The following is a 24,907-nucleotide window of genomic DNA, read 5'->3' on the forward strand; positions in this document are numbered from 1 at the left end:
TTGGAATGGTTTTCAATTGTGTTGGACTGCCAGTCAGGCAGACAGAGTAAAAATATTATCTTACTCATCTCTGAGCATGTGTGATCACGACAAATTCAGAAACAAAATACTGCAAAACAAAAGACTTGTCTTCCTATTCATGTTCACATTTGTGTTCAAAATCTAGCATTCGATTTGAATAAGTTGTTCCTCGATCAAAAATTGATAAGACAGATGGATGGATGGAGATAAACCAATTGCTTACCTCACTTTTCGCTTCACATACATGGGATAAAAACATGACTTCCACTCTGATGGCATCAGGAAATTCAACTATAGCTGGGAAGAGTGTTACTGCCTGGAAACTACTGAGGAAATAATAAGCACCTGTACTGCAGGAATATTCCTTCAGAGTTTGGAGAAATTTTTTACTTCCCCCTCCATGGAACACTGGAAGTATGGGATGTGAGATTGGCAGAGGGGAAGTAGAAGTATGGAATGCTTCAAATAACAAGATTGAGAGCTTGGCTTGCAATAATATAGACTGATATTTTATATGAATGCATTGCATTTAGCTGGATTGGATGATGAAGGAGGACATATCATTTTGAAATTGCAGCCTCCAATTTGTGCCCCAAGCAACCATGCTTAATACATTGCGTATCAGTCTGATTTCTGATGCTCTACTCATGATACCCTCATGACAATAGCTCTATCGCACATTGCTACTGTCTGAAGCTGCGCCATTTTTGAATTGGTGAACGGCATCCCTTTGTGATCAATGGGTTTGATTAATCCTGTACTCTTACCAGAGTGCCAGGGACTGCCAAGGTAGTCTTGTAGGCAAGGAAATACACTGGGAGGTTTCCCATTTTCTTTCCAGTGATAGTAGTTGAGGCAGGAATCTTGAATTTAACCAGGGTTCCAATTTGGCCACAACCTGCCATGTTTATAACTGCAGCCGATTTAATCAATTATAATTATTAACTTAATTTTAAAGTTTGATGTATTGAGGTTTCTCACTGATGTTAACTGGTGATGTCCCACCTGTTGGGTCCACCATTTAGTCAGTCATCCAGATTGTAAACAATTCAGATCTGGATCGGGATCACTCAAAATGTCTGCAGAAATATCTGCAACCGGAAATGGCTCGAGCTTATCTAATGTTGTTCGTCATTTATTTGGTATAAATGATATTATTGTGATCGAGGTTATTCAGAGCAGGAACCCATATATCCAGAAATTACAAGTTTCCAGAATTTACAGGGGCCACAGATTCCTTCAGCTTGCGGGGAAACCTGCTGATCCCCCGAGAGAAGCATGCTAATGTGGAGCCGCTGCCTGACCTACAGTACACCAATATACACAATTATCTAGTAAACACTTCTTCCGACTACACATAGGAGGCTATGAAAGCTTATAAGAGCTTGGACAGCTACATATGTTTTGTGGCCAGTTGGGTCCATGGAAAGCAGACTTGGAATTTGCCAAAGAAACAGAAGGTGCTGATGATGTCCAACGTAAGTACCAACCAATATCAATCAGCAATGTATGCTTGTAAACACATTCACTTGTCATAAAACTCTGTGGGTTCAGTTGACTGTTGTGATAGTGCTCTATCATGCTCTGAATAGGGGAACTTCTATCAATTGGTTACTCAATGGAGTCAGAGTTCTTTTACAACCCCATTTGAGCCAACCCTAATCACCAAATGTCTAGATTAGCATTCGTTGTAAAATCTACCCTCACAAATGAATGGCGAGTGTATACTGGAATGCTGCATGAATGATATAATAACTAGGCGTGCCTATCCTTTGCTTTGCTGATGGGTTGAATCAAAAGACAGCATGTTGTGCTTCACAAACATATTGTATATCGACTTGTGAGTATCAATGAGAACGTAAAATGAAGTGAAACATGAAAAAGGGATCCTTTATAACACGTAGTCGTTGTTTTTGCGACTATTGTCATGGTTGTGGTTCTTTGTGTGTCCCTGCCATCAACAATTATTTATTTTTGTATTGCTTCAATAATTATTGTTATAGACTCGTATAAAAGGCCATCAAAAATAATGGGTTGGAATTATTTTATTTGAAATATTCAAAGAGACTAGAAGATATGATGTTTCGTAGCAAGAAGCGTTATTTTAAAACACGACATGTACAGATGTGACCCTATTTTCTTTATCTTCTGGGATGATTCATTTTGACGGTACAGCCACATGAGCATGCCAAAGTCTGAAGCCTCGGCCTAGTGTCAGGTGTGCTTATGTCTTCTTTATTTATTAGACATCGTACAGATGTAAATGAACACACGTTTTACTCTGCACGTGTTGCACATCATGTGCAGCGAATTTCACCTCCCTGTGCCTTGTATTTATTATTTTAATAATTATGTTTCGGTACACTGTTTTTGAGGCCTGATTGCAAGTCACAATCTACATTTCCAATAGAATAGATGGAATTGCTCTTTATGAAAAATGTTTTTCAAGTTTTTTTTTATCCTGAAAAAATACACCGTCGTGAACACACAGTCATGTTAATAGATTGGCCTTTAAAAATCTACTTAAATTGTCCTTATGAAAGAGGACAGACAAATCCATAAATACACACGGTTTTATATCGGTAGATAATTTTGTGGTCCCCTTCCATGTCCGTCACACTTTACTCTAAAGGGTTCCTCTAGAGGGTTCCTGTACAGCTTGAATTGCTCCATTAAAGTTCCATTCCTGATTCTTCTTCTTCCTCTTCCTTTCCAGAAAAATTGACTTTTAAAACTGGCATTTTTTATGATTAAGTGTCCACAAATTTTTGTTCTCTCGATTATTGATTATTTTCTCTCCAACTATACCATTTTTTATCATTATATGGCAGCAGGAACCCTTTAGAATAAAGTGTGGCATGCACACACACACACACACACACACACACACACACACACACACACACACACACACACACACACACACACACACACACACATTGACTTATCAATAAAGGGGATTTTCCAAAGAGTCAGGAGATCATTTATGAAGAAAAGCAATAGGACTGGGCCCAGAACACTAAGCCTTGACAGGGAGAGGAGATGAAAAAATTCCTGCCATAGGCAGAGATTTTGAAGAGCATGGCAGAATGCTAGACTGTATCAAAAGCTCCAGATACTTCTAGAGAGATGGTCCTGATCTAATTTCTGACATTGAGGGTATCCATCCATTGTTTGGTGAGTTAGAAGCAGCATGTCCAAGGTGGAGTGAACTCATCTAAAACCAAATTTGTGATCAGAGATGAGGTTGTTGGAGAAAAGGAAGGATTTCATATCAACTGCGATGATGGATTCCATGACCTTGCTGATGATGGGAAGTAAGATGATAGGTCTCCAGTTAAGGGTTGACAGAACAACCCACCTTTAGAGTCACCGCTTGTATCTAATACCCTTCCACCTTTCCAACAATGGCAACTCACACGAGCCCCGTTGAAGCCCTGGTCCTATTCCATACCATGTGTGTGACCTGCCAGTCCTGATATAGTGTAATTATACATCGTGTACCTCTGTGTTTAGGTCCTGGAGTTTAAGAGTAGGTGCTGTCAAAGCAATCTCAGCAAGAGATACATGAAACGGTTTGCCATTGTATTCCGCGTGAAGAATCAAGATGTGCAAATTTATAAATTCTCTTGGGTTATTTATTACAATGGACTACCTATCCTTTATGCAAGTAACTCTGGCTCCACATGTTCTCCTTCGAGGATAGTGCAGTCTGTGATGCAACGCAGTGTTTGCAAGGTGCCAGGTCATCCCATTTAATCATGAGTGAAACCGAAGCCAGGACTAATTTAACTCAAAGGCATGGGGGCTTCGCCCATGCTGAGCGAACAAGCTCGGCCCATGCATTAGCATTGAGGGACAAAAAGGAATGTGATTGCTCATGCAAGTGTTTTTTATTATTATTATTATTATTATTATTATTATTTTTTTTTTTTTTTTTAACATGAAAAACACTTATTTAAAAAACAGTTTGTGAGAAAGTTCAATTTAAATTTGAAAAATATATTTTTAAATGTGTTTTTAATTTTCTCCCGTTACAAAATTTTGTTATAAAGGAATGATTTAGACATCTCACTAACGTGTGTGTGTGTGTGTGTGTGTGTGTGTGTGTGTGTGTGTGTGTGTGTGTGTGTGTGTGTGTGTGTGTGTGTGTGTGTGTGTGTGTGTGTTTGTGCGTGTGCATGCCTTCATCTGTGCAGCTGGAACCAACCCCCTAGAACAAGAAAATGGTCATTATATGAGTAAAAATAAATAAATTACACACACACACACACACACACACACACACACACACACACACACACACACACACACACACACACACACACCCTCGTGTATATAACGTTTTGGTAATTAAGTATGTTTCTAACAGAAATTAAATGTATTCAATATTAAGAATGTTTAGGAGCATTAAACCAAATCAACTGGTGACCTACGTTCCTCTTTATACTCTGATGTTTTTTTATAGATTCAAACAATCAAGCGTCACTCCAGGCCATTGAACAATCTGCCTTCATTCTTTGCCTGGATGAACCCAATGAGGAAAGGGAGAATGAATGGAGGAAGAATAACAAAGAAGAACGTGAAACGGAACTAATGGCCCAGATGCTTCATGGTGGAGGAAGTCAAAAGAATGGGAAGAACCGTTGGTTTGATAAAACTCTTCAGGTAATATATAAAGGATTTGAACCGAATCAAACAAATTCCTTTGATAAACCCTTTTCAATGGACACCGCATCGAGTTTGGACAGCAAAAGGGAACTCATTCGATTGAAATTTGGAGTCATCATTTCTGCATTTTCACACCAGGAAGGCTTATTGTTTATATTGGAAACAATTTTAGAACGAACACAATATAAGTTGTTGTTTTTTTACAAACAATAGTTTATAAACGATTGAATACACAAAGGCATCACTGATTTTGGGATGTCCGTGCATCCCACGAGTCATCTTCAGCAAACGACCAGTGAGCAAGTGCATAGTCCTGTGGACATTTACCATCTTGGCACACCTCCACAGAATGACATCGGTGATCCCTGGCAAGTAGCCGGGGCCCCAGGGCCCCTTGGGGAAAGCCATATGGTGGGTTGTAACCAACAAATGTCCAATGAAGACTATAAACAGTTAGAAAAAGACAATAAAGGGACACAACCCCTGCAAGGGTGAGACCCATGTCTGTGCGGAAACGCTGAGCAGCCAGAATGTGCACCGAAAAGAATAAGGACTTGCACCTTCAATGAGGAAGAATATCTCAAACTCACTAGGAAACAGAGCTCCACACTGAAGCAAACACAAATGAATCTCCAGGCAAACATAGAAAGTGTAAAAAAGGTGGGAATTGAAGAGGAGACCACACTCTACTTGCAAAGCATATTATACGTAGCTATTTGGGGGTGGGGGGCTTGGAAAAGGAAAACTTTTCAAGGATCAACTGAAAAATTCAAAAACTACCTTCAAAAGTATAGATAGTCGCTTTTGAATGGAACAGAGGTGGTCTTGTACCGTGTGTAACGTGCATTAAAGGAGACACCACTCTAACTACAAACTTATTAGTGTGTGTGTGTGTGTGTGTGTGTGTGTGTGTGTGTGTGTGTGTGTGTGTGTGTGAGTGTGTGTGTGTGTGTGTGTGTGTGTGTGTGTGTGTGTGTGTGAGAGACAGTGATACATATATACATATATATATATATATATATATATATATATATATTTATATATACATATTAGCGGGGTGTACTTACACATTGTGTAAGCATATGAACCGTACTTCCCCATTGTCTCGGGTCGCTCCCATGCATTTGATTTTTCATTTATTTGTATTTTCATTTAGATGTTGTCCAATGATTCTGTGAATTTTTCCGGTGTACCAACTTCGATGTCCATTGGCATGCAAAATTTCAGCTTTCTACTTAACCCAGAAGGGTACCGATCTCTAATATCAGTTAGTGAGTGAGTGAGTGAGTTAGTCAGTGGTTAGTAAGAGATATATATGCATATATATATATATATATATATATATATATATATATATATATATATATATATATATATATATATATACATACCAATGGGGTGTGCTTGCACATTGTGTAAGCATATGAACCATGCTTCCCCATTGTCTTGGGATGCTCACCTGCATTTGATTGTTCATTTATTTATCTTCATTTATTGTCCCCCATTTATTTATATTTCCATTTATGGATGTTGTTCAACGATTCTGTGAATTTTTTTCTGGTGTACCAGCTTCGATGTCCATCGGTACGCAAAATTTTAGTTTGCGACGTCACCCAGAAGGTACCAATCTTTAATATGAGTCAGTAAGTCAGTGAGTATGGCTCGTATTGGCTTAATGGTGAGGGTGGTGGGCTTGGGATCCTTGTGTCCTGAGTTCAAATCCCAACTTCGCTGTTGAATTAATACCAGGTGGGGTTGACTCAGCCTGTCATCCTTCTGAGGTTGGCAAAATGAGTATCGGCTTGCTGAGATGATTGAGGCATTTGATTATCCTGCATTGGAGTGGTGGTCCATCCAGGATTGTGTCCAATAGCTCAGGAGTCCTGGTTTTTGAGGTGACGGTTGGTTCTCTCAGGGGTCTCTGCTGACTTTCTCAAAGATAAGTTTCCAGTTATTGTTTGTTGCATTTTGACTGTTTATTTTGTTACTTCCATATTTACTGTGTGTTCCAAGTTTGATTTTGTTTCAAAATTTCTGCTATTTCGTGAGTTTTCATTGATCTTGTCATATCAGGTTTCCCTGAAGCCGACCCATCTTCCTGTCTATGTGCACGATCGTGTTTATTTGTATTTTATCCCTATTACCATCAGTCCTTATTTTCTCCACTTTTACTACCACCCTCCCTCTATCCCTCCCAACTATACCCTCTGTTTCTTGTCTTAAAATATTAAAAATACCCTTTTCCCTCCTTATCCAATTCCCCACATAACCACGTGACTTCCTCTACTGACTCTTCTCTCTCCTTCTTCTGGTGACCAACCATCTTCCTTCTATTTTAGCCAACCCACATTCACCATAGAACTTACGATTCTTTTTTTTCAACCTTTCCTTTACCGAATCTTACCTAATTTTTAAAAAGAAATTAAAATTTTTTTCTTTTAACTTTTCACTTCTAACCTTACACCTCCCGTAATCACGTGTTTCTCTATCCCCTCTTCTTCTTCTTGTTACTTTCGTCGACCGACTTCCTTCTGTGTTTGCCAATCCAAATTCACCAAACACCTTCACAATTTTTCTTAAACCTTTCTTTTACCTAACCTTAACCAATCTATATCAAAAAATAATAATAATTTTAAAAAACGGTCTCTTAAAATGTTTCAACTTCCTCTTTCACACGTGTGGTTCTCAGTATTGTATCATCATTCACTGTTCTTTTTCTTCTTCAAAAGACTTTTCAATTCGATCTTCCTTCATCCCGTGTCTAAAAAGTCCCACTGTTACAACGTTTCTTTTCTCCATTCTCTTAATTCTAATTCATTGCATCCCTCACGTAATGTCTTTAATCACATGTCTGATTAAAAAATTTCAAAATCCAAATTTGCAATGCATGTTCGTGTTCCATCAATCATCATTCATTTCCAACTTCAGTGCCAATTAATCCCACCTCCTTAAATCTACCTCCTCCTAACCCCTCACCTTTTATCCCCTCTCCTGACCCTCCCATCTTGCCCATCATCCTACCTCTGCTCTTAGCACCTCTTCACTGTCTTCTACTTCAGTATCAGCTCCTCCTCTGTTGGCCCAAAGTATATGGTGTTCTAACATCTGTGGGCTCCATTCTAACCTAACAGATATCTCACTCTCTCAATCAGTACACTCCTCAACACCACAAACATGCTCCTTCCTTCCTTTCATCACACCGCCTCCTCTTCCCAACTCCTCAACTCTTGTACCCCCTTCTGTCCACTCCCTTCTTCACCATACCACAAATAAGTCTCATCCTTCCCCTCTCCCCACCTCTTCCATATCACCCTCCTGCACCTTGGCCATGTCTTTCACGAGTCTGGAATTTCACTAAGGCTGACTGGCAGATACTTCAAGCAGCCATAAAACTTCTAGACTGGTCTCCCATCTCTATTTTCTCTGACATCAACTCATCCAGGGAACTCTTATCGTCTCCTCTCCCTCTCAAAGCTTCCCTCTCAACCCTCCCTTTCACCCCTTCCTCTCAAAGCAACCTTCACGCTCTTCCCCCTCCAAGCTTGCCTCTCACTTTTCTCAAAAACTCCCCCCTCACCCTTCTCCTTTAACTCTCTCCTCACACTCCCTTCTCAAAGTTGCCCCCCCTCACAGCCCCCGAGCTGCCTCCTTCCCCGGGCTCCGTCTTCCATCTCATCACTCCACCTCCTCCAATCTTCAACTGCCCTCCTCCCCTCTCTTATTACTCCCCACTGTACCTCATCCCATCACCACCAACCCCTTCCTCCTCCTCATCTGAACCTCTCCCCTTTCTCTTCTGCAATCCCCCACACTTTTTCAACAGCTCTCCTTAACTCCCTCCCCATTTCCTCCCCATTCCCTCCCCTCCCCCTGCACCCAAAGCCTCCTCCTCTCCCTCTTCCTTAACAGTGTGGACTTCAAACATCCGGGGCCTTCGCTCAAACCTGACAGATCTTTACATTCAGGTTGCCACTGACAAACAAGACATAATCTGCTTATTAACAGAAACTTTCCTCCTTCAAGACATCTCTGACTCCCAAGTATCTCTCCCTGGTTGCTCTCTCTTCCGGTATGACAGACCTGATCCTCGTCCTGGTGGAGGAGTTGCTCTCTTCATCAAAGACTCTATTCCTCACTCTCCACGCACTGCCTGCACCCCCCCCTCCACACCTCCAGGAATACCTCGGGCTACGGCTTCCCCTCCACTCTCACCTCATGTTTATATGTGTGTTGTACCGTTCACCAAACAGTGACGACTCCATTTACATCTCGCTCTCCAAAAATATGAACCAACATCTATCCTCTCATCCCAACTCTCTCTTCCTCATGTGTGGTGACTTCAATTGTCATCATGCCAGTTGGCTGGGTGTGGGTACCTCTCTCACCTTCCATGGCACTTCAGCAAAAGACTTCTGCGACTCATTGGAACTGACAAAATCTCTCAACTTCCCAATCTGCATCTCAAACAACGGTACTCCATCTCATCTCGATCTGATTTTGACCAATTTTCCCTGGAAATCTCTACTATTCTTCATCTGCTCCAAATAGTTCATCTGACCACATGTTGAAGTAGATATCTCTCTGGCTGTTATTAGAAAACCACCTCAGTGCCGTCGAGTCTGGAATTTCACTAAGGCCGACTGGCAGAGACTTCAAGCAGCCATAAAACTTCTAGACTGGTCTCCCATCTCTATTTTCTCTGACATCAACTCATCCTGGGAATTCTTTCAAAGAAACTTGCTCTCCCTCATGCACAGATTTATCCCCTCTCGTCTTCAGTTGTCATACCCTTCCTCCCGCCCATGGTACACTGAAGCCTGTAGTGAGGCATTTGTCCTGAAACAACTTGCCTTCACTTCATGGAAAGCAAATCCAACTGAATGCAATCTCAGTTCCTTCCATAAAGCTCGGAACAAATGTGTATCTACCCTCAGGAGAGCCAGAAAACAACGTCTTTCTAAGCTCAAGTCTGAAGTCTCAAACCTGTCTCCCTCCTCCAAATCCTGGTGGTGTCTCGTTAAGTCTGTTTCTGGTGTCTGTACCGCCTCCATCCCCTCCCTTATCTCAAATGGCCGCACTACTGAGACTGCAAGTGAAAAGGCTGAATGCCTAAACTCGGTGTTTGCATCAAAATCTTGTGTCCCAAACCCATTGCTTTCTGTACACACCTTACCTCGTCACACCCAGCTGCTCCTGCGCTCTATCCTTTTCTTCTGACAAAGTAGAGAGCTTGCTGTCAAACGTCGACTCTCATTCTGCAACCGATCCAGACGACATGAGCCCATGTGCCCTAAAAACCTGCTCCTCTGCTCTTGCTCACCCTCTCTCTGTTCTATTCACCCTCTCATTTGCTCAAGATCATCTGCCATCTGCTTGGAAATCAGCAAACATAACTGCTCTGCATAAAACAGGTGCAAAAACAGATTCCTGCAACTACAGACCAATCAGCCTTCTCCCAATCATCAGCAAGTTTGTGGAAGCCATCATTACTTCAGACATTAAATCCTTCCTCTTCTCTGATGGCTTGATTTCTGATCGTCATTTTAGATTCAAACCAGGTCACTCTACCCTGGATATGCTGCTTCTGCTCTCCCAACAAATGGATGGAGATCCTCAATGCCAGACATGAAATCAGAGCCATATCCCCAGACATATCGTGTGCTTTCACTTTGCTCTGGCACCCTGCCCTGCTCACCAAACGCTCTTCCTATGGTAGCCAATGCCATCTTCACTCATGGCTCGCAGACTTCCTCTCCTGTCGCAATCAACACGTGGCTCTTAATGAAATTCTCTCATCTCCTCTTCCCAGCCAGGCTGGAGTTCCTCAAGGCAGTGTTTGTGGCCCTGTGCCTTTTCTGGTTTTCATCATTGAGCTCTCAGATTCCCTGGAAAATCCTCTTTATCGCTTTGCTGATAACTCCACCCTCTGCCGTACCATATGTCATCCCTCAGACCGGCAAGCAGCAGCCTCTTCACTCTCTGCAGATCTGGGTAAAACCACAAGCTCATCCAACACGTGGAACATGCCTTTCAATCCTGTCAAATCTCGCACCCTTACGATGTCTTTCTGAAAGGATTCTGTGTCTCACGATCTACCATGATTTTCCTGGGAAAGCCACATTACCAAGCTTACCTCAAAAGTCAGTCACCAACTGGGCATCCTCCGTCATATAAAGTCATTCCTTGGAACACCTGAGCTGCTGTCCACATACAAAGCTTTCTTCTGCAGCCTGATGGAGTACTGCTCTCCCCACTGGGCTGGTGCTCCTGCCTCCCACCTTTCTCGGCTTCACGCTGTGGAAACCAAGGCATATGGGATCATTGGTATCTCCTGCGATAAGGCTGAGTCTTTGGATCTCTCACTCTCACTGCAGGCAGGTTGGCAGTCTTTTCTACTGTCTCCTCTCCGGTCTCACCCCTCATGCTCTGTCTGCTATATGACTCCCCCCCCCCATATTTCTGCAGGTTGCTCAAGGTCTGCCAGCAAACCCTTCTGGTGAAACGACCAAAAATCAAGAATCACTGCTCACCTTCACTTTCATTCCTCTTTTTCCACACTTTGGAACAAACTCCCACTCCTCCCTCCAGGTCTTCAAAACAGCTGTTCACCACCATCTCATATCTTCCCCCATTCAAAACCTTGATCTTTTCTACTCCTGTTAATCCACCCCAAACCCACCTCCTTCAAATTCCCTGCTTTCCTTCGTGAAAGTCTCTGTCATGTAAGGACCTGAAAGTCCCTGTGGTGTACATCTTGTTCACCCTGTGTACCCCGCTCCATCCCTCTCCCTTCCACAGATCTCATCATGTCTGTGTTCTCCACTGTTTTGTCCTTCCCTCTCCTGCCCCTCTTACCTGCTCCTCTTGTTGTACGTTCTGTGTGTTCACTCTCATACATGCCTCGACATTATATACAAAGAAAATAAACTTCTTTGGCAGCAATGATGCTCTGTGCAGAGTATGGTTCTGATGGATGGATGGCCAGTGAGTCAGTCAGTCAGTGGTGAGAAAGAGCTTTATATTACTAAAGGGTTGTGCTTACACATTGAGTAAGCATATGAACCGTGTGTCCCTATTATCTCGGGTTGCTCACCTGCATTTGATTTTTAATTTATTTATTTTCACTTTTTTTTTTCATGCATTTGTATTTTCATTTCTGGATGTTGTCCGATTCTGTGATTTTTTTTTTTTCGGTGTACAAGCTTCGATGTCCATCGGCACACAAAATTTAGCTTTCTACATCACCTGGAAGTCACCGATCTTTAATATCAGTTAGTCAGTGGCTAGAAATATATATATATATATATATATATATATATATATATATATATATATATATATATATATATATATATATATATATATATATATATATTGTGAACAGTAGAAAGAATTTGTATCTCAGGCACCATACTTGAAGATAAAATAAGATCGATTACTGGGACAAAAGTTTTAAAAGTCTCACATTTCAAGCTCTCACTCAAGCCCATCATCTAATATATATATATATATATATATATATATATATATATATATATGTATATATGTGTGTATATATGTATATATATGTATATATATATATATATATATATATATATATATATATATATGTGTATGTATATATATATATATATATATATATATATATATATATATATATGTATATATGTATATATATATATATATATATATATATATATATATATATATATATATATATATATATATATATATATATATATGTATATATATGTATATATATGTATATATATATATATATATATATGTATATATATATATATATATATATATATGTATATATATATATATGTATATGTATATATATATATATATATATATATATATACATATATATATATATATATATATATATACATATACATATATATATATACATATATATATATATATATATATATATATATATATATATATATATATATATATATATATATATATGTATATATATATATATATATATATATATATATATATATATATATATATATATATATATATATATATATATATATATATATATATATATATATATATATATATATATATATATATATATATATATATATATATATATATATATATATATATATATATATATATATATATATATATATATATATATATGTATATATATATATGTATATATGTATATATGTATATATATATATATATGTATATATATATGTATATATGTATATGTATATATATATATATATATATATATATATATATATATATGTATATATATATGTATATATATATATGTATATATGTATATATGTATATATATATGTATGTATATACATATATACATATATATATATATATACATATATATATATATATATACATATATATACATATATATATATACATATATATATACATATATATATATATATATATATATATATATATATATATATATATATATATATGTATATATGTATATATATATATATATATATATATATATATATATATATATATATATATATATATATATATATATATATATATATATATATATATGTATATATGTATATATATATATATATATATATATATATATATATATATATATATATATATATATATATATATATATATATATATATATATATATATATATATATATATATATATATATATATATATATATATATATATATATATATATATATATATATATATATATATATATATATATATATATATATATATATATATATTGTTCCGTTCAAAAGGTTACCCCAACACTATACACACATTACCCCAACAGTATACATAAAAGTGTATGCGGAGTAGGATAAACGTCGAGTCTACGCAACCCAAACCAAAGTTCTGGCTTGCCCTTCCATACGTGACAAATGTATCAGAAGCTACCACTCGCCTGTTCGTCCCATTTGACGTCGGCATCACACATAGACCTGAAGCTACCATTAAACGCAGGATCATGCTACCAAAAGACCGATTGAATCGGGAGGACAAATCGTCTGTCATTTATAAAATATACTGCAGCAACTGTGCAGCCCACTACATTGGAGAGACCTCGAAGAGACGAAAAACAAGGCTACATGCACACCAGTTCGCCATGCCGGTAACAACTGCTTTACTGTGTTTGTCGCCAAAAACTGCATAGCAAAGCTTAGCAAACGCTAAAATAAGACATTTAGGACAGATTACAGAGGGTGGAATGGTAAAAACAGGGTCAATAGAATTGATAATTGATAATTTTAGTTACATAGGGATGGGTAGAAGTTGTCTAACTAGACATAAAAGCGATGCATATCTAATATCACAATTAATTACTTTACACTTATGCTTGGTATTCACTTTAAGGAAATAACTGCTCTATTTTAAGCATTATTAACCCCCATGAGGCATTTGCACAACAATATGTACACAAACATACAATTTGGATGGATCGGGTTATTTAGACTTTGGTAAACCATCAAGAAGATTGATGTTTAAGGCTGTACAAAAAACAATTAACCCGGGAGTGCAACACTGCAATGTTGGGCCAAATGGCTTCCTTGAAAGTTTTTTTTATGACGTTGACCTTCTGCATGTGAAAATATTGTGGTGCCACAAATATTGGGGCAACTGGTGCAGGGGAATGGAATTGTAAAAAAAATTTTTAAAAATCAAAGAACACACACACACACACACACACACACACACACACACACACACACACACACACACACACACACACACACACACACACACACGGAGGTGGATACTTTTGAGAACTGGGAGGGCTCCGTTTCACCTTTTGAAACCCGCATGTGGAGATAACAACCAACCACACACACGAGTACACTGAGATTGTTCAATGGTGGGGTGAGGTGAGAGGGGGAGGGTATGGGGGGGTAATGGTGCTTATGATTGAAGTGCATAAGTTGTGTGGGTGATGACAGCTTATGGAAAAAAGCATGAATCTCATATGGGGACAACACCCTGATTTATTGTGTGAGTGAACCCAATAAAATCCATTAGCATGATAAGAGTGGCATGTCCATTGTTGAGTCGCAAGGAAAAAGCTAAACCTCATTCAGGATCAGAGTTTTTATGGAAAAGTAATTACTTTAGAAGCAATTAGGAATCCCATTCTCCTGCTTATACTCAGGATTAGCTAAAGAGATTTAGATGAATGGATCGTTTATTGGATCAAGGTTGTGTTTGTCGCACTCCAAGCTGAGTGCTCGCTGCAGGGGAGATCTCCCTCTGCAATGGTAAAGGAGATTGTGAACAAGGATGTACTCGATCTTGGATCAGGATGTGCTGTATTCACAACCGTAATGTGCTCGATTCAGGACCAGGATTTGATCCGGGTTACCCAAAATCCCCAAAGGAAATTAATTAATTTTTTACAAAACAACATATAATTAGCATTCATGAGATGACAATAAAATCATCCCTTTCATAGTTGATCCTAAATATCTGTATTTATGGTCTGGTTGCTGAGATAAGGTTTGTTTGTACCTCACTTGTACACCATTTTCACTTCTGCATGCGTTCTTTGCAGGTGGTACTTGGTGCTGACGGAGTACTCGGCTTGAATTATGAGCACTCTGCTGCTGAGGGTATTGTGGTCACACAATGCTTGAACCATGTGCTGCTTTCTTTGTGAGTGGAACCCTCATCGCTCTGTTAAGTCAGCTCTCAATTATCTTTTTCGTTTATGCCCTTCAAGAAGAATACATTTTATTTATACACGAGATGACACTAAACCATTATGTCATCCCTATGTGACCTGACCAGAATCTTAAGTGGATATGAGATGGCCCTTGGACCATTCTTAATGATAAGTCACACCCTGTGGGAAGGCACAGGTGAAACCACGACCCCAGACGTACTCCATGTTCTAATCGATCAACCGATAGGACGGCTCAGATGGCTGGATGGAAAAAGCCAAACTGACACAAGTGGACATCAGATGGCATGATAGGGCTGTGTATCTCTTGTCATCGCCTGCTGGGAAATAACATGAGGAACCAGAAGGGCACTCGTTGGAGTGCATACCTCCGCCACGTAATTCCTGATCCACGAGAACATATCGGGCCAAATACATGTTTTGAAATATCATGCTACACAGTACTATATCGTTTTTGGCCCTATCTCTCAATGGTAAAGAATCACTTTGTAAGTTAAATAATTCTCGTATCCAGATCCGGATCTTCACCAAAACCTAATCAGTTCGTCCTTGTGACGCATCGAACCTGTCCACAAAATTTCATCCAGATCCGTCCCCAACTTTTTGAGATATCCTGCACACAAACAAACAAACAAACAAACAAACAAAGACAGACAGAAAGGGGTGAAAACATAACCTCCTTCACCTTCGGTGGTGGAGGTATCAAACATTATATGTGTAACAGATCAGCGACTATCACGGACATGAGCGAGTGGGTTGGGTACACGATGAAACAGTGGGTAGTGAGCAAATGGCCTGAAGAGAATGTGTATCAACGGAGTAAATCTCAACAGGGTAAAGTAATTTCACCAGAGAAACAAGACATATGGATCACCCTCTACCATGATCTGATGTCCACTTGTACAATGCCTGATTACAAACTTGATGTCTCTATGTGTAGGATTACGAGATGATGTGCCAAAGGAAAACTAAAATGAAGTATGAATGGAATGTAGTAAACCCAGCCTTAAATACATACCTATCCCGAGATATGATTACCTCCTTAAAACGTGTTGCGAATTGATGGAACAAACTTGAAAGTACCGACCATTCCAAAGATTTTTCAAAAAATTCATGAAAATTCGGCTTTTTGTTTTGGAAGATTTCAAAAACCTGAACAAAGACTGGTGGACCTGGTGTGGATCTGGGGTATTATCCATGTTGGCTGTTGCTGTCTATTTAGAATTGGTGACATACATAGGGATCTTTTTTTTTTAACCCTCGCCAGAGGAGAGGATATGGAGTACGCCCCCATTTTGTATTTCGGTTCAGTCCATTTGTTGGATTCGCTAGATATCCCTTATTGTCAGGTTTTCCGTGTGTGTGTGTGTGTGTGTGTGTGTGTGTGTGTGTGTGTGTGTGTGTGTGTGTGTGTGTGTGTGTGTGTGTGTGTGTGTGCCTGCAACGCGAGGCGCCACAGCACAAACCAGCAAACCGATTTCGATGAAACTTGGTGAACAGGTGCCAGATGGGCTGGGAGTGTGCACGTTTGAGTTTCGTTGCTAAGCAACCACCCGTTGCTATGCAGCGGCCGAAAAACCGCGTTCACTATTTTCAATACTTGTCCTACAGTTTTGAATGTGGAGAAACGAGACTTCGGAATTAAACACTTCGAGATATTTAGAAAATTTTACTCGAGCCGATTTTTGATTTAGGTTTTATTTTTCAAATGGTAGTCCTTCAAAAATAGGGTGTCTATTTACCGTCATTTTTTATGAGGAGTGCCAGTTGGCAAATATGCAATAGGAAAAATCTTGCCAGGCAGAGGAACAATTGTATGTGAACCAATACGTCTTGGCAATGAATCTTCGTCGGTGGATCGGTCAGAATGAGAAGCATCGTATCCAGCGCTTCGATCCTTGCGGATCCCTCGTTGCCTACCGGCTTGTTTGTCTGTCTGTTTATCTGTTGAATTCGCTATATATGCTAGATATCCCTTATTGTCGGGTTTTCCATCTGTCTGTCTGTGTGTGTATGTGTGGCTGCAACGCGAGGCTCTACAGCACGAACCAGCAAACCGATTTCGATGAAACTTTGCCAACAGGTGCCATATGGGGTGGGAATGTGCACGTTTGAGTTTCGTTGCTAAGCAACCACCCGTTGCTATGCAGCGGCCGAAAAACCGCGTTCACTATTTTCAATACTTGTCCTACAGTTTTGAATGTGGAGAAACGAGACTTCGGAATTAAACACTTCGAGAAATTTAGAAAATTTTACTCGAGCCGATTTTTGATTTAGGTTTTATTTTTCAAAAGGTAGTCCTTCAAAAATAGGGTGTCTATTTACCGTTATTTTTTATGAGGAGTGCCAGTTGGCAAAATATGCAATAGGAAAAATCTTGCCAGGCAGAGGAACAATTGTATGTGAATTGTATGTGAACCAATACGTCTTGGCAATGAATCTTCGTCGGTGGATCGGTCAGAATGAGAAGCATCGTATCCAGCGCTTCGATCCTTGCGGATCCCTCGTCGCCTACCGGCTTGTTTGTCTGTCTGTTTATCTGTTGAATTCGCTATATATGCTAGATATCCCTTATTGTCGGGTTTTCCGTCTGTCTGTCTGTGTGTGTATGTGTGGCTGCAACGCGAGGCTCTACAGCACGAACCAGCAAACCGATTTCGATGAAACTTGGTGAACAGGTGCCATATGGGGTGGGAATGTGCGCGTTTGAATTTCGTTGCCTAGCAACCACCCGTTGCTGTGCAGCGGCCGAAAAACCACGTACAGTATTTTCAATACTTGTCCTTCAGTTTTGAATATAGAGAAATGAGACTTCGGAATTAAACACTTCGAGATACTTAGAAAATTTTACTCAAGCCGATTTTTGATTGAGGTTTTATTTTTCAAATGGAAGTCCTTCAAAAATCGGTTGTCTAATTTCCATCATTTTTTTATGAGGGGCTTAGGAAAGTGGGCGGAGCTTAGGGAAAGTGGACGTGGTTGATGAAAAGTAGGAGTGGTGTAGGAAAGTGGGCGTGGCTTATGAAAAATATTGTGTGGCTCAGGAGGTGTGGTCAAACAAGCATTGAGAGAAGTTTATCGGGTTGTGTGTGTGTGTGTGTGTGTGTGTGTGTGTGTGTGTGTGTGTGTGTGTGTGTGTGTGTGTGTGTGTGTGTGTGTGTGTGTGTGTGTGTGTGTGTGTGTGTGTGTGTCTGCAATGCGAGGCTCCACAGCACAAACCAGCAAACCGATTAGTTTTCAAATGGTAGTCCTTCAAAAATAGGGTGTCTATTTACCGTCATTTTTTATGAGGAGTGCCAGTTGGCAAAATACGCAATAGGAAAAATCTTGCCAGGCAGAGGAACAATTGTATGTGAACCAATTCGTCTTGGCAATGAATCTTCGTCGGTGGATCGGTCAGAATGAGAAGCATCGTATCCAGCGCTTCGATCCTAGCGAATCCCTCGTCGCCTACCGGCTTGTCTGTTTCTTTGTTTGTCCGCACAGAACGTAAGTACGGTTTTTCTCTGCAACTGCTTGCCAGATTGACATGAAATTTTCACCATCGGGGCAACTCCTCATTGGAGAATGTTGTAATGAGAATTATGACGTCATAGGCCATGTGGTGTGGTAGCCATGTTGGAAAAAATAAAGAAATTGGACCTCTGTATCTCCGAAACCGCACCAAGGAAAAAATTGAAACTTGGCGCTTGGCAAGTACTCCCTCATGGGGAATAAGTCTCCACAGGTGTCTTCGTTATGACGTCATAATTGCATAAGTAGAACGCTACATCCGATCAGTATGTAAATTTTTGAGGGTCATCTTGGGATAATTTGGTCAACAGAAAAAAAAAATTGGTGATGTCATCGGTCATGTGGTTCAGCAGCCATATTGTTGGGTTTTTTAACCTTCAAAAAGCTTCTTCTCTGAAACGGCTGAACAGACCGAGGCAAAACTTTACAGTTATGACCGCCGATCCATGAGGAACAAAATGTTTCCACCTACGACATCATAGGTCACATGGTTTCGCAGTCATGCTGGATTTCCCCGAAAACCTTTAAAAATCTTCTTCTCCAGAACTTCTGGGTAGATCGAGGGGAAACTTCACACACATGTTCCACAAGCCTTGTGAATACCAGTTTGTTTACAAATAATTGATAGGTCACATGGTCTGGCAGCCATATTAGATTGAACAAAAATCTTAAAAAATTATTTCTCTTGAACCGCTCCATTGATAGATGTGAAACTTCACAATTATGATCAAGCCATGATGTGGAATATATTTTATAAATTTCGACCTGATTGGATGTATGATCTGGCAGCCAGAATTATTTAATTTTTTGAATCTGGGTTCTTTTTATTTTTTATTTTGAATAAGGCTCACTTGGCTGTGCCTGGATGGGTTTGAGGATACAGAAGCAGCAGTTGAAACCAAAATTCTATCCAGGTTCCTCCTGATGACTTCATCTTTGATTTTTGCTTCTTCGGGTTCCTTCTGGTGACTCCAATGCAGTACTGTACTTTTTTGGATATCCATTTGATTGGAATTGAATTTATTTTAATCCCATTCTGATTTCAATTGAATAATAATAAACGTCATGGGTCAGGGTGAAGTGTGCAATCAAAGCTTAATCTCTTGGTTCCTGGTCATCACTTCCAGCAGTTATAAAGTGGGAGTTTGAATTATGTCTCATTAATTATGTAACATACTAGTACACAAAAACCACACAAAACTGCACAAACACCACACAAATCAAGTCCTGGCAAGGGTCTGCAATCTGTGATTGCTCTTTTTCTTGTTGTATATGTAATAAATAGATTTCTACCTCCCCTTGCCTTTTTGGCACCAGGAATGAAGAGCACCGATTTGTAACTTTGGGATTTCTTGTCTCGGTGTCAACCTTTCAGCACAGACCAGCTCCACGAAACAGGAGCCATAATAGTGATAACTGTTGTTTCTACAAATTCAAGACTCGACATACAGATTCCTTGCCTAGAGTTGGAACCTCTGTATCCGTTAATATTACATTCCCCCATCTAATCATTAACATTGTGTGTCAGGAGTCCATTGTTCTTGCAACCATTGTTCACAAGACAATTATTCATGGGACCATTCATGCAGAGGTGTATTAATCATAAGGGGTGCACCTGCACAATCTGGACTCTCAAAATCACCCTTGTACATTTGGATAAATTGATATACACAAATCAAAGACTATCAAACCATCAATTTTGTGACAAACACTCAGAGGAACCTTGGCAGTGATATTCATGTCTCTGCTGGCTGTGAGTCAGAGGTCAATAGACGTCTGGGTCGTGCCTGGGGAGTCATGGATTCACTGGATAATGGGGTGTGGCGCTGCTGGTACCTGTGCGGGAGGACGAAAGTCCTTGTCTTCAGGTTATTGGTGCTTCCAGTCTTGCGCTATGGATGCGAGACTTGGACTCTGACCAAGGATCTGAGATGGAGACTTAATTCCTTTGATACCAGGTCTCTTCGGAGAATTATTGGCTATCGCTGGTCAGACTTTGTGTCCAACGAGCGGTTGCTGAGAGAGACTCAAATGAGATTTGTTTTCTGCATAGTCCGTGAGCATCAGATGTGGCTGTATGGACACGTGGCTCATTTTCCTGACGCTGATCCTGCTCACCAGACTCTCTCAGCGAGGGAGTCTCATGAGTGGAGGAGGCCAATGGGCCGACCACGTGCCTCGTGGTTGCAGCAGGTTGATTGGCATCTCAAGGAGATGGAGATGGGCCTGGCATCTGCCTGGGGGATGGCCAGACGGAGGCCCCTGGAGTACCGGCGGAAAGTGGACGCAGCAATGCGCTGCTCTGTCACATGCTCCCATACCTGACCTGACCTGACTCAGAGGAACCTCTTACAACATTGTCACTCATTCAGAATGGCTGCTTAATGCATCACTCATATCCACTTAAATTTTGGACATGCTGTGGACTCAGTCAAAATGACTAATGGAAGATAAGAGAGAATGGTAGAAGAGAGGAAGGGGGTAAAGGTACTGTGAGCAGAGTGGGAAGAGAAGGGAAAGAGGTTTGGATGATGTAGAATTAAGGGTATGAAGTAGCAATATAGAGAAAATCAGTAGGTGCAGGGGGGAGATAGGTTTAATAATTAGATGGCTCCTAATTAGTTTGCATTTCTACTCTGGAAAGCTCTTTCTTTCTAAAGGCCCTGTCACACCTTGACGTTTTAGCCAGCGTATGGCAAGGTCTCAAAATGTATGTAAAACGCTGGCGTACGCTGAACTATTGATGTTTTTTTAAATTTTTGGGTGTATAATAACGTGTTGGACGTATGCAGAACGTATTATGAATGTACACAGAACGTTTTAATCACATATAGATAACTTATACCAACGAATGCTGAGCGTGTTGTCGGCGTTCACAACCTATGCCCAACGATAGTCTAACTTATGCATAGCGTGCGGCAGCGTATCGCCGACGATCACGTGGCGTAGGTTATTCATAGGATGTGGCTCGACGATTCAAATCATAACTGCACTAGACATCGAAGTGTGAAGCCGCTGTCACACATTGACGTTTTAGTCAGCATATGCGGACGTATGAAAAAATTGCCGAACCAAGCTGGCACACATCTAATACGTTATGGGTAACTTTTGTATACGTTAAGAGCACGCTGGCATACGTCGTAGTACGCTGGCATACGTCGTCATATGCCAAGCACGTCGAGACATTTTGAGCATGTTGAAAATTTCTCGACGTACTCGACGTATGACACATGTTTCGCATACGCTGGCCATAAGTTGTAGGCACGCTACGCGATCGTTGACACACGTCGACACACGTTACTTGTACGTTACTCATGATTTAAATCGTTGAGCGCAGCCTATTAATTATATTATAACCGCACTAGAAATCGAAGTGTTAACATCACCGTCATACCGAAGAAAAAAAAAACAAAAAAAACGGGGAGTCTGGAACACTGACGCTAACCATTACATTGACGTGTGTGGACGTGTGTCAACGATCGCGTAACGTGCCTACAACACGTTACTCATAGGTTTGAAATAAGTTTCGGGTACGCTAAACATTACCTCGACGTGTTTCGACTTATGAGTAACTTACAAGTAACGTGTGTCGACGTGTGTCAACGATCGCGTAACGTGCCTACAACTTATGGCCAGCATTATGCGGAACATGTGAGTCATACGCTGGCATACGTCGAAAAATTTCAAGCATGGAAAATTTGTCTAACACCTCGGCGTACTATGACGTATGCCAACGTACTACGACGTATGCCAGCGTGCTCTTAACGTATACAAACTTACCCATAACGTATTCGACATGTGCCTGCGTTTTAGCCAAATTTTGCATACGTCAGGCATACGCTGGCAAAAACGTCAAGATGTGACAGGGCCTTAAGCACTCACTCACTGATATCAATGTTTGGTACCCTCTTGGTGTGCGAGAAAGCTGAAATTTTTCATACTGATACAACTCAAAGCCAATATGCCAGGAAAATCACGAAACTGTCGGAAAATATCCGTAAACGAAAATATCCACAAATAAAAGTTGACTGGTGCAGTCTCGCTCTGCTCAATGTGGGCCACGTGACTCAAGACAATGGAATTTACACTCAAAATGGTTGCTAAGCTATGCGAACACATGCCTCTTATTTTATAACCTTTGCCACATTTGCATTAAAAATAACTATAACTGTAAACATTTAAATAAAGAGCTCATTCAAATCACTAATTCTTGATTTACTTGAGTTATTTGGCTGAGGCTGAGCGAAGCGAGGTCGATGCCATTTGTTCCTGCTACGTGAAACACCCTGTCCTTTGGGATTAATTACCCTGTACTCATCAGCGAAGAAAACTCCAAATATGCTGTGCTTTGTTGGAGTACTACAACCCATGCCAATGGACAACTGATTTTTTTTTGGAAGGCCAGCCTCATTTTTCTTCCAATCTTCATGTAACTTTGTATGACTGCTTACTTAAGTGCTTAATCCACATGGCGAGCACTCTACAAGAGACGTTTAGCTCTTTCACGAGCCTCGTCTATCTGTACAAAAAAAATAAGAAAATAAAAACTTAGTAACTGAACACACCTCTGCCAATGCTGGGTGTGTTCCATTACCAATCAGCTTGTAGAGTGCTCGCCAAGTTACTTAAGCACTGAAGCAAGCACTCCAACAAAACGGTTGATAAGGAAAGGCTGGCTTGGCAAGCGATAATAAGCTGATTGGTGATGGAACACCTTAGCATGGCATTTTTTTTGTCCAAGGGGAGAAAAAGACAATAAAACATGAGAGTTCCTCTGGATTTTTTGCAGTTGAGTCGAAAGCAACATCGGCGAAGCGAGTGTGAAAATAACACGGAGTCCTCCTTTTTGGACGCTTTGGCCCTAAATATTTTGTGCCCGGGGTCGCAAAAAATCTTAATCCGCTTCTGATGGTCAAGGATGGTTGTGGATGCCTATTATCTGGTATCGCTGCTTGTAGAATGTGAGCACAATCCACTTCATCAAATACATAAAGCTTATATTTATGATGTATACACATAGGGTGCACCCCAACTTATGCTTTCAGTTTTCAAACAGTCCCTACTAGTTTGAATATGTATATTCCAAATCGAAATGTCAGAAATGAATTATAGATATGTGGAAATATTATGGGTTTGTTTTATGATTTTCAACATGTTTTTATAAACATTTGGCCTGCTCAAGCTCTTCAATTCATTCACCATTTATTTTCGGTTCACAAAGGTCATGGTGAAAGGTTTATGAACCACCTGTAGGTCATGTGGAGGTGGGTCGGTTCGTTCAGTTTCGTTGTGCAGATCACCAATCTAAACGAAATTCACCCTGTACATTCATGAGAACACACCATTGAAATTCCTACTTGTTTCCATATGCACAAGTTGACACACCGACACTTATTACCATTTGAAATTACCACCGTGAAGTGGGCGTGGCATGCTTGTAATCGCGGAGGAAACGACCAGGAAACAACAAATCAAGATGGCGGCGCCCATGGTTGTCGTGTGATTTCGAGTGATTTTTGGTCTTTCAACAACCAAATATGCATTGTTTCATACACTTGGGCGGGGAGGATGATGAGAAAGTGACGCAATTCGCGGATAAGAGCTGGCTTAAGGTATGTGAGTGTGCGAGGGCTTGGTGCAACGCCACAGATAGTGAAACTATCAACAAATGCCGTTTGCTGGCTGATCAAATTATGAAACTGCTGCCAATGACTGATCCTCCTGCTGATGCCGGCTGTCACCGGTTCTGCTATGCGTCGTTTTGTAACAAGGATCATATAAAACGCACTGAAGCCAGGAAAAGGAAATCAGAAGCCAGCACTACTGCAGTTTCTGCGAGAGCCAGTGAGGTGGTGGGCGGACTAGAAGAAGAGGGGCACTCATACCACAACATACGTAGAAAATTCGTCAGAACTTCTGTAGAAAGGGTGGCTGGCAAATCAGCTGGTGTACTGCCAATAATTTGTGTCGTATGCTAGAAAAAAGACAAATTCATCCGTG

General features: G+C 40.1%; 1 protein-coding gene across 1 annotated transcript in view; it reads left to right on the top strand.

Moving 5' to 3' along the window:
* LOC147015054 (uncharacterized) overlaps nucleotides 1-24,907 on the top strand; it is a 122,689-nt gene that overhangs the window by 35,194 nt on the left and 62,588 nt on the right. The window contains exons 11-12 of the mRNA XM_085849413.1: nucleotides 4,490-4,689; nucleotides 15,266-15,366. Of these exons, the coding sequence (XP_085705539.1) occupies nucleotides 4,490-4,689; nucleotides 15,266-15,366 (301 nt within the window). The remainder of the gene's footprint in view (nucleotides 1-4,489; nucleotides 4,690-15,265; nucleotides 15,367-24,907) is intronic.

Source organism: Eptatretus burgeri, chromosome 12 (genome assembly GCF_056783735.1).
Source record: "Eptatretus burgeri isolate ZD-2024b chromosome 12, Ebu_testis_v1, whole genome shotgun sequence".
NCBI classification, from domain to species: Eukaryota; Metazoa; Chordata; class Myxini; order Myxiniformes; family Myxinidae; genus Eptatretus; species Eptatretus burgeri.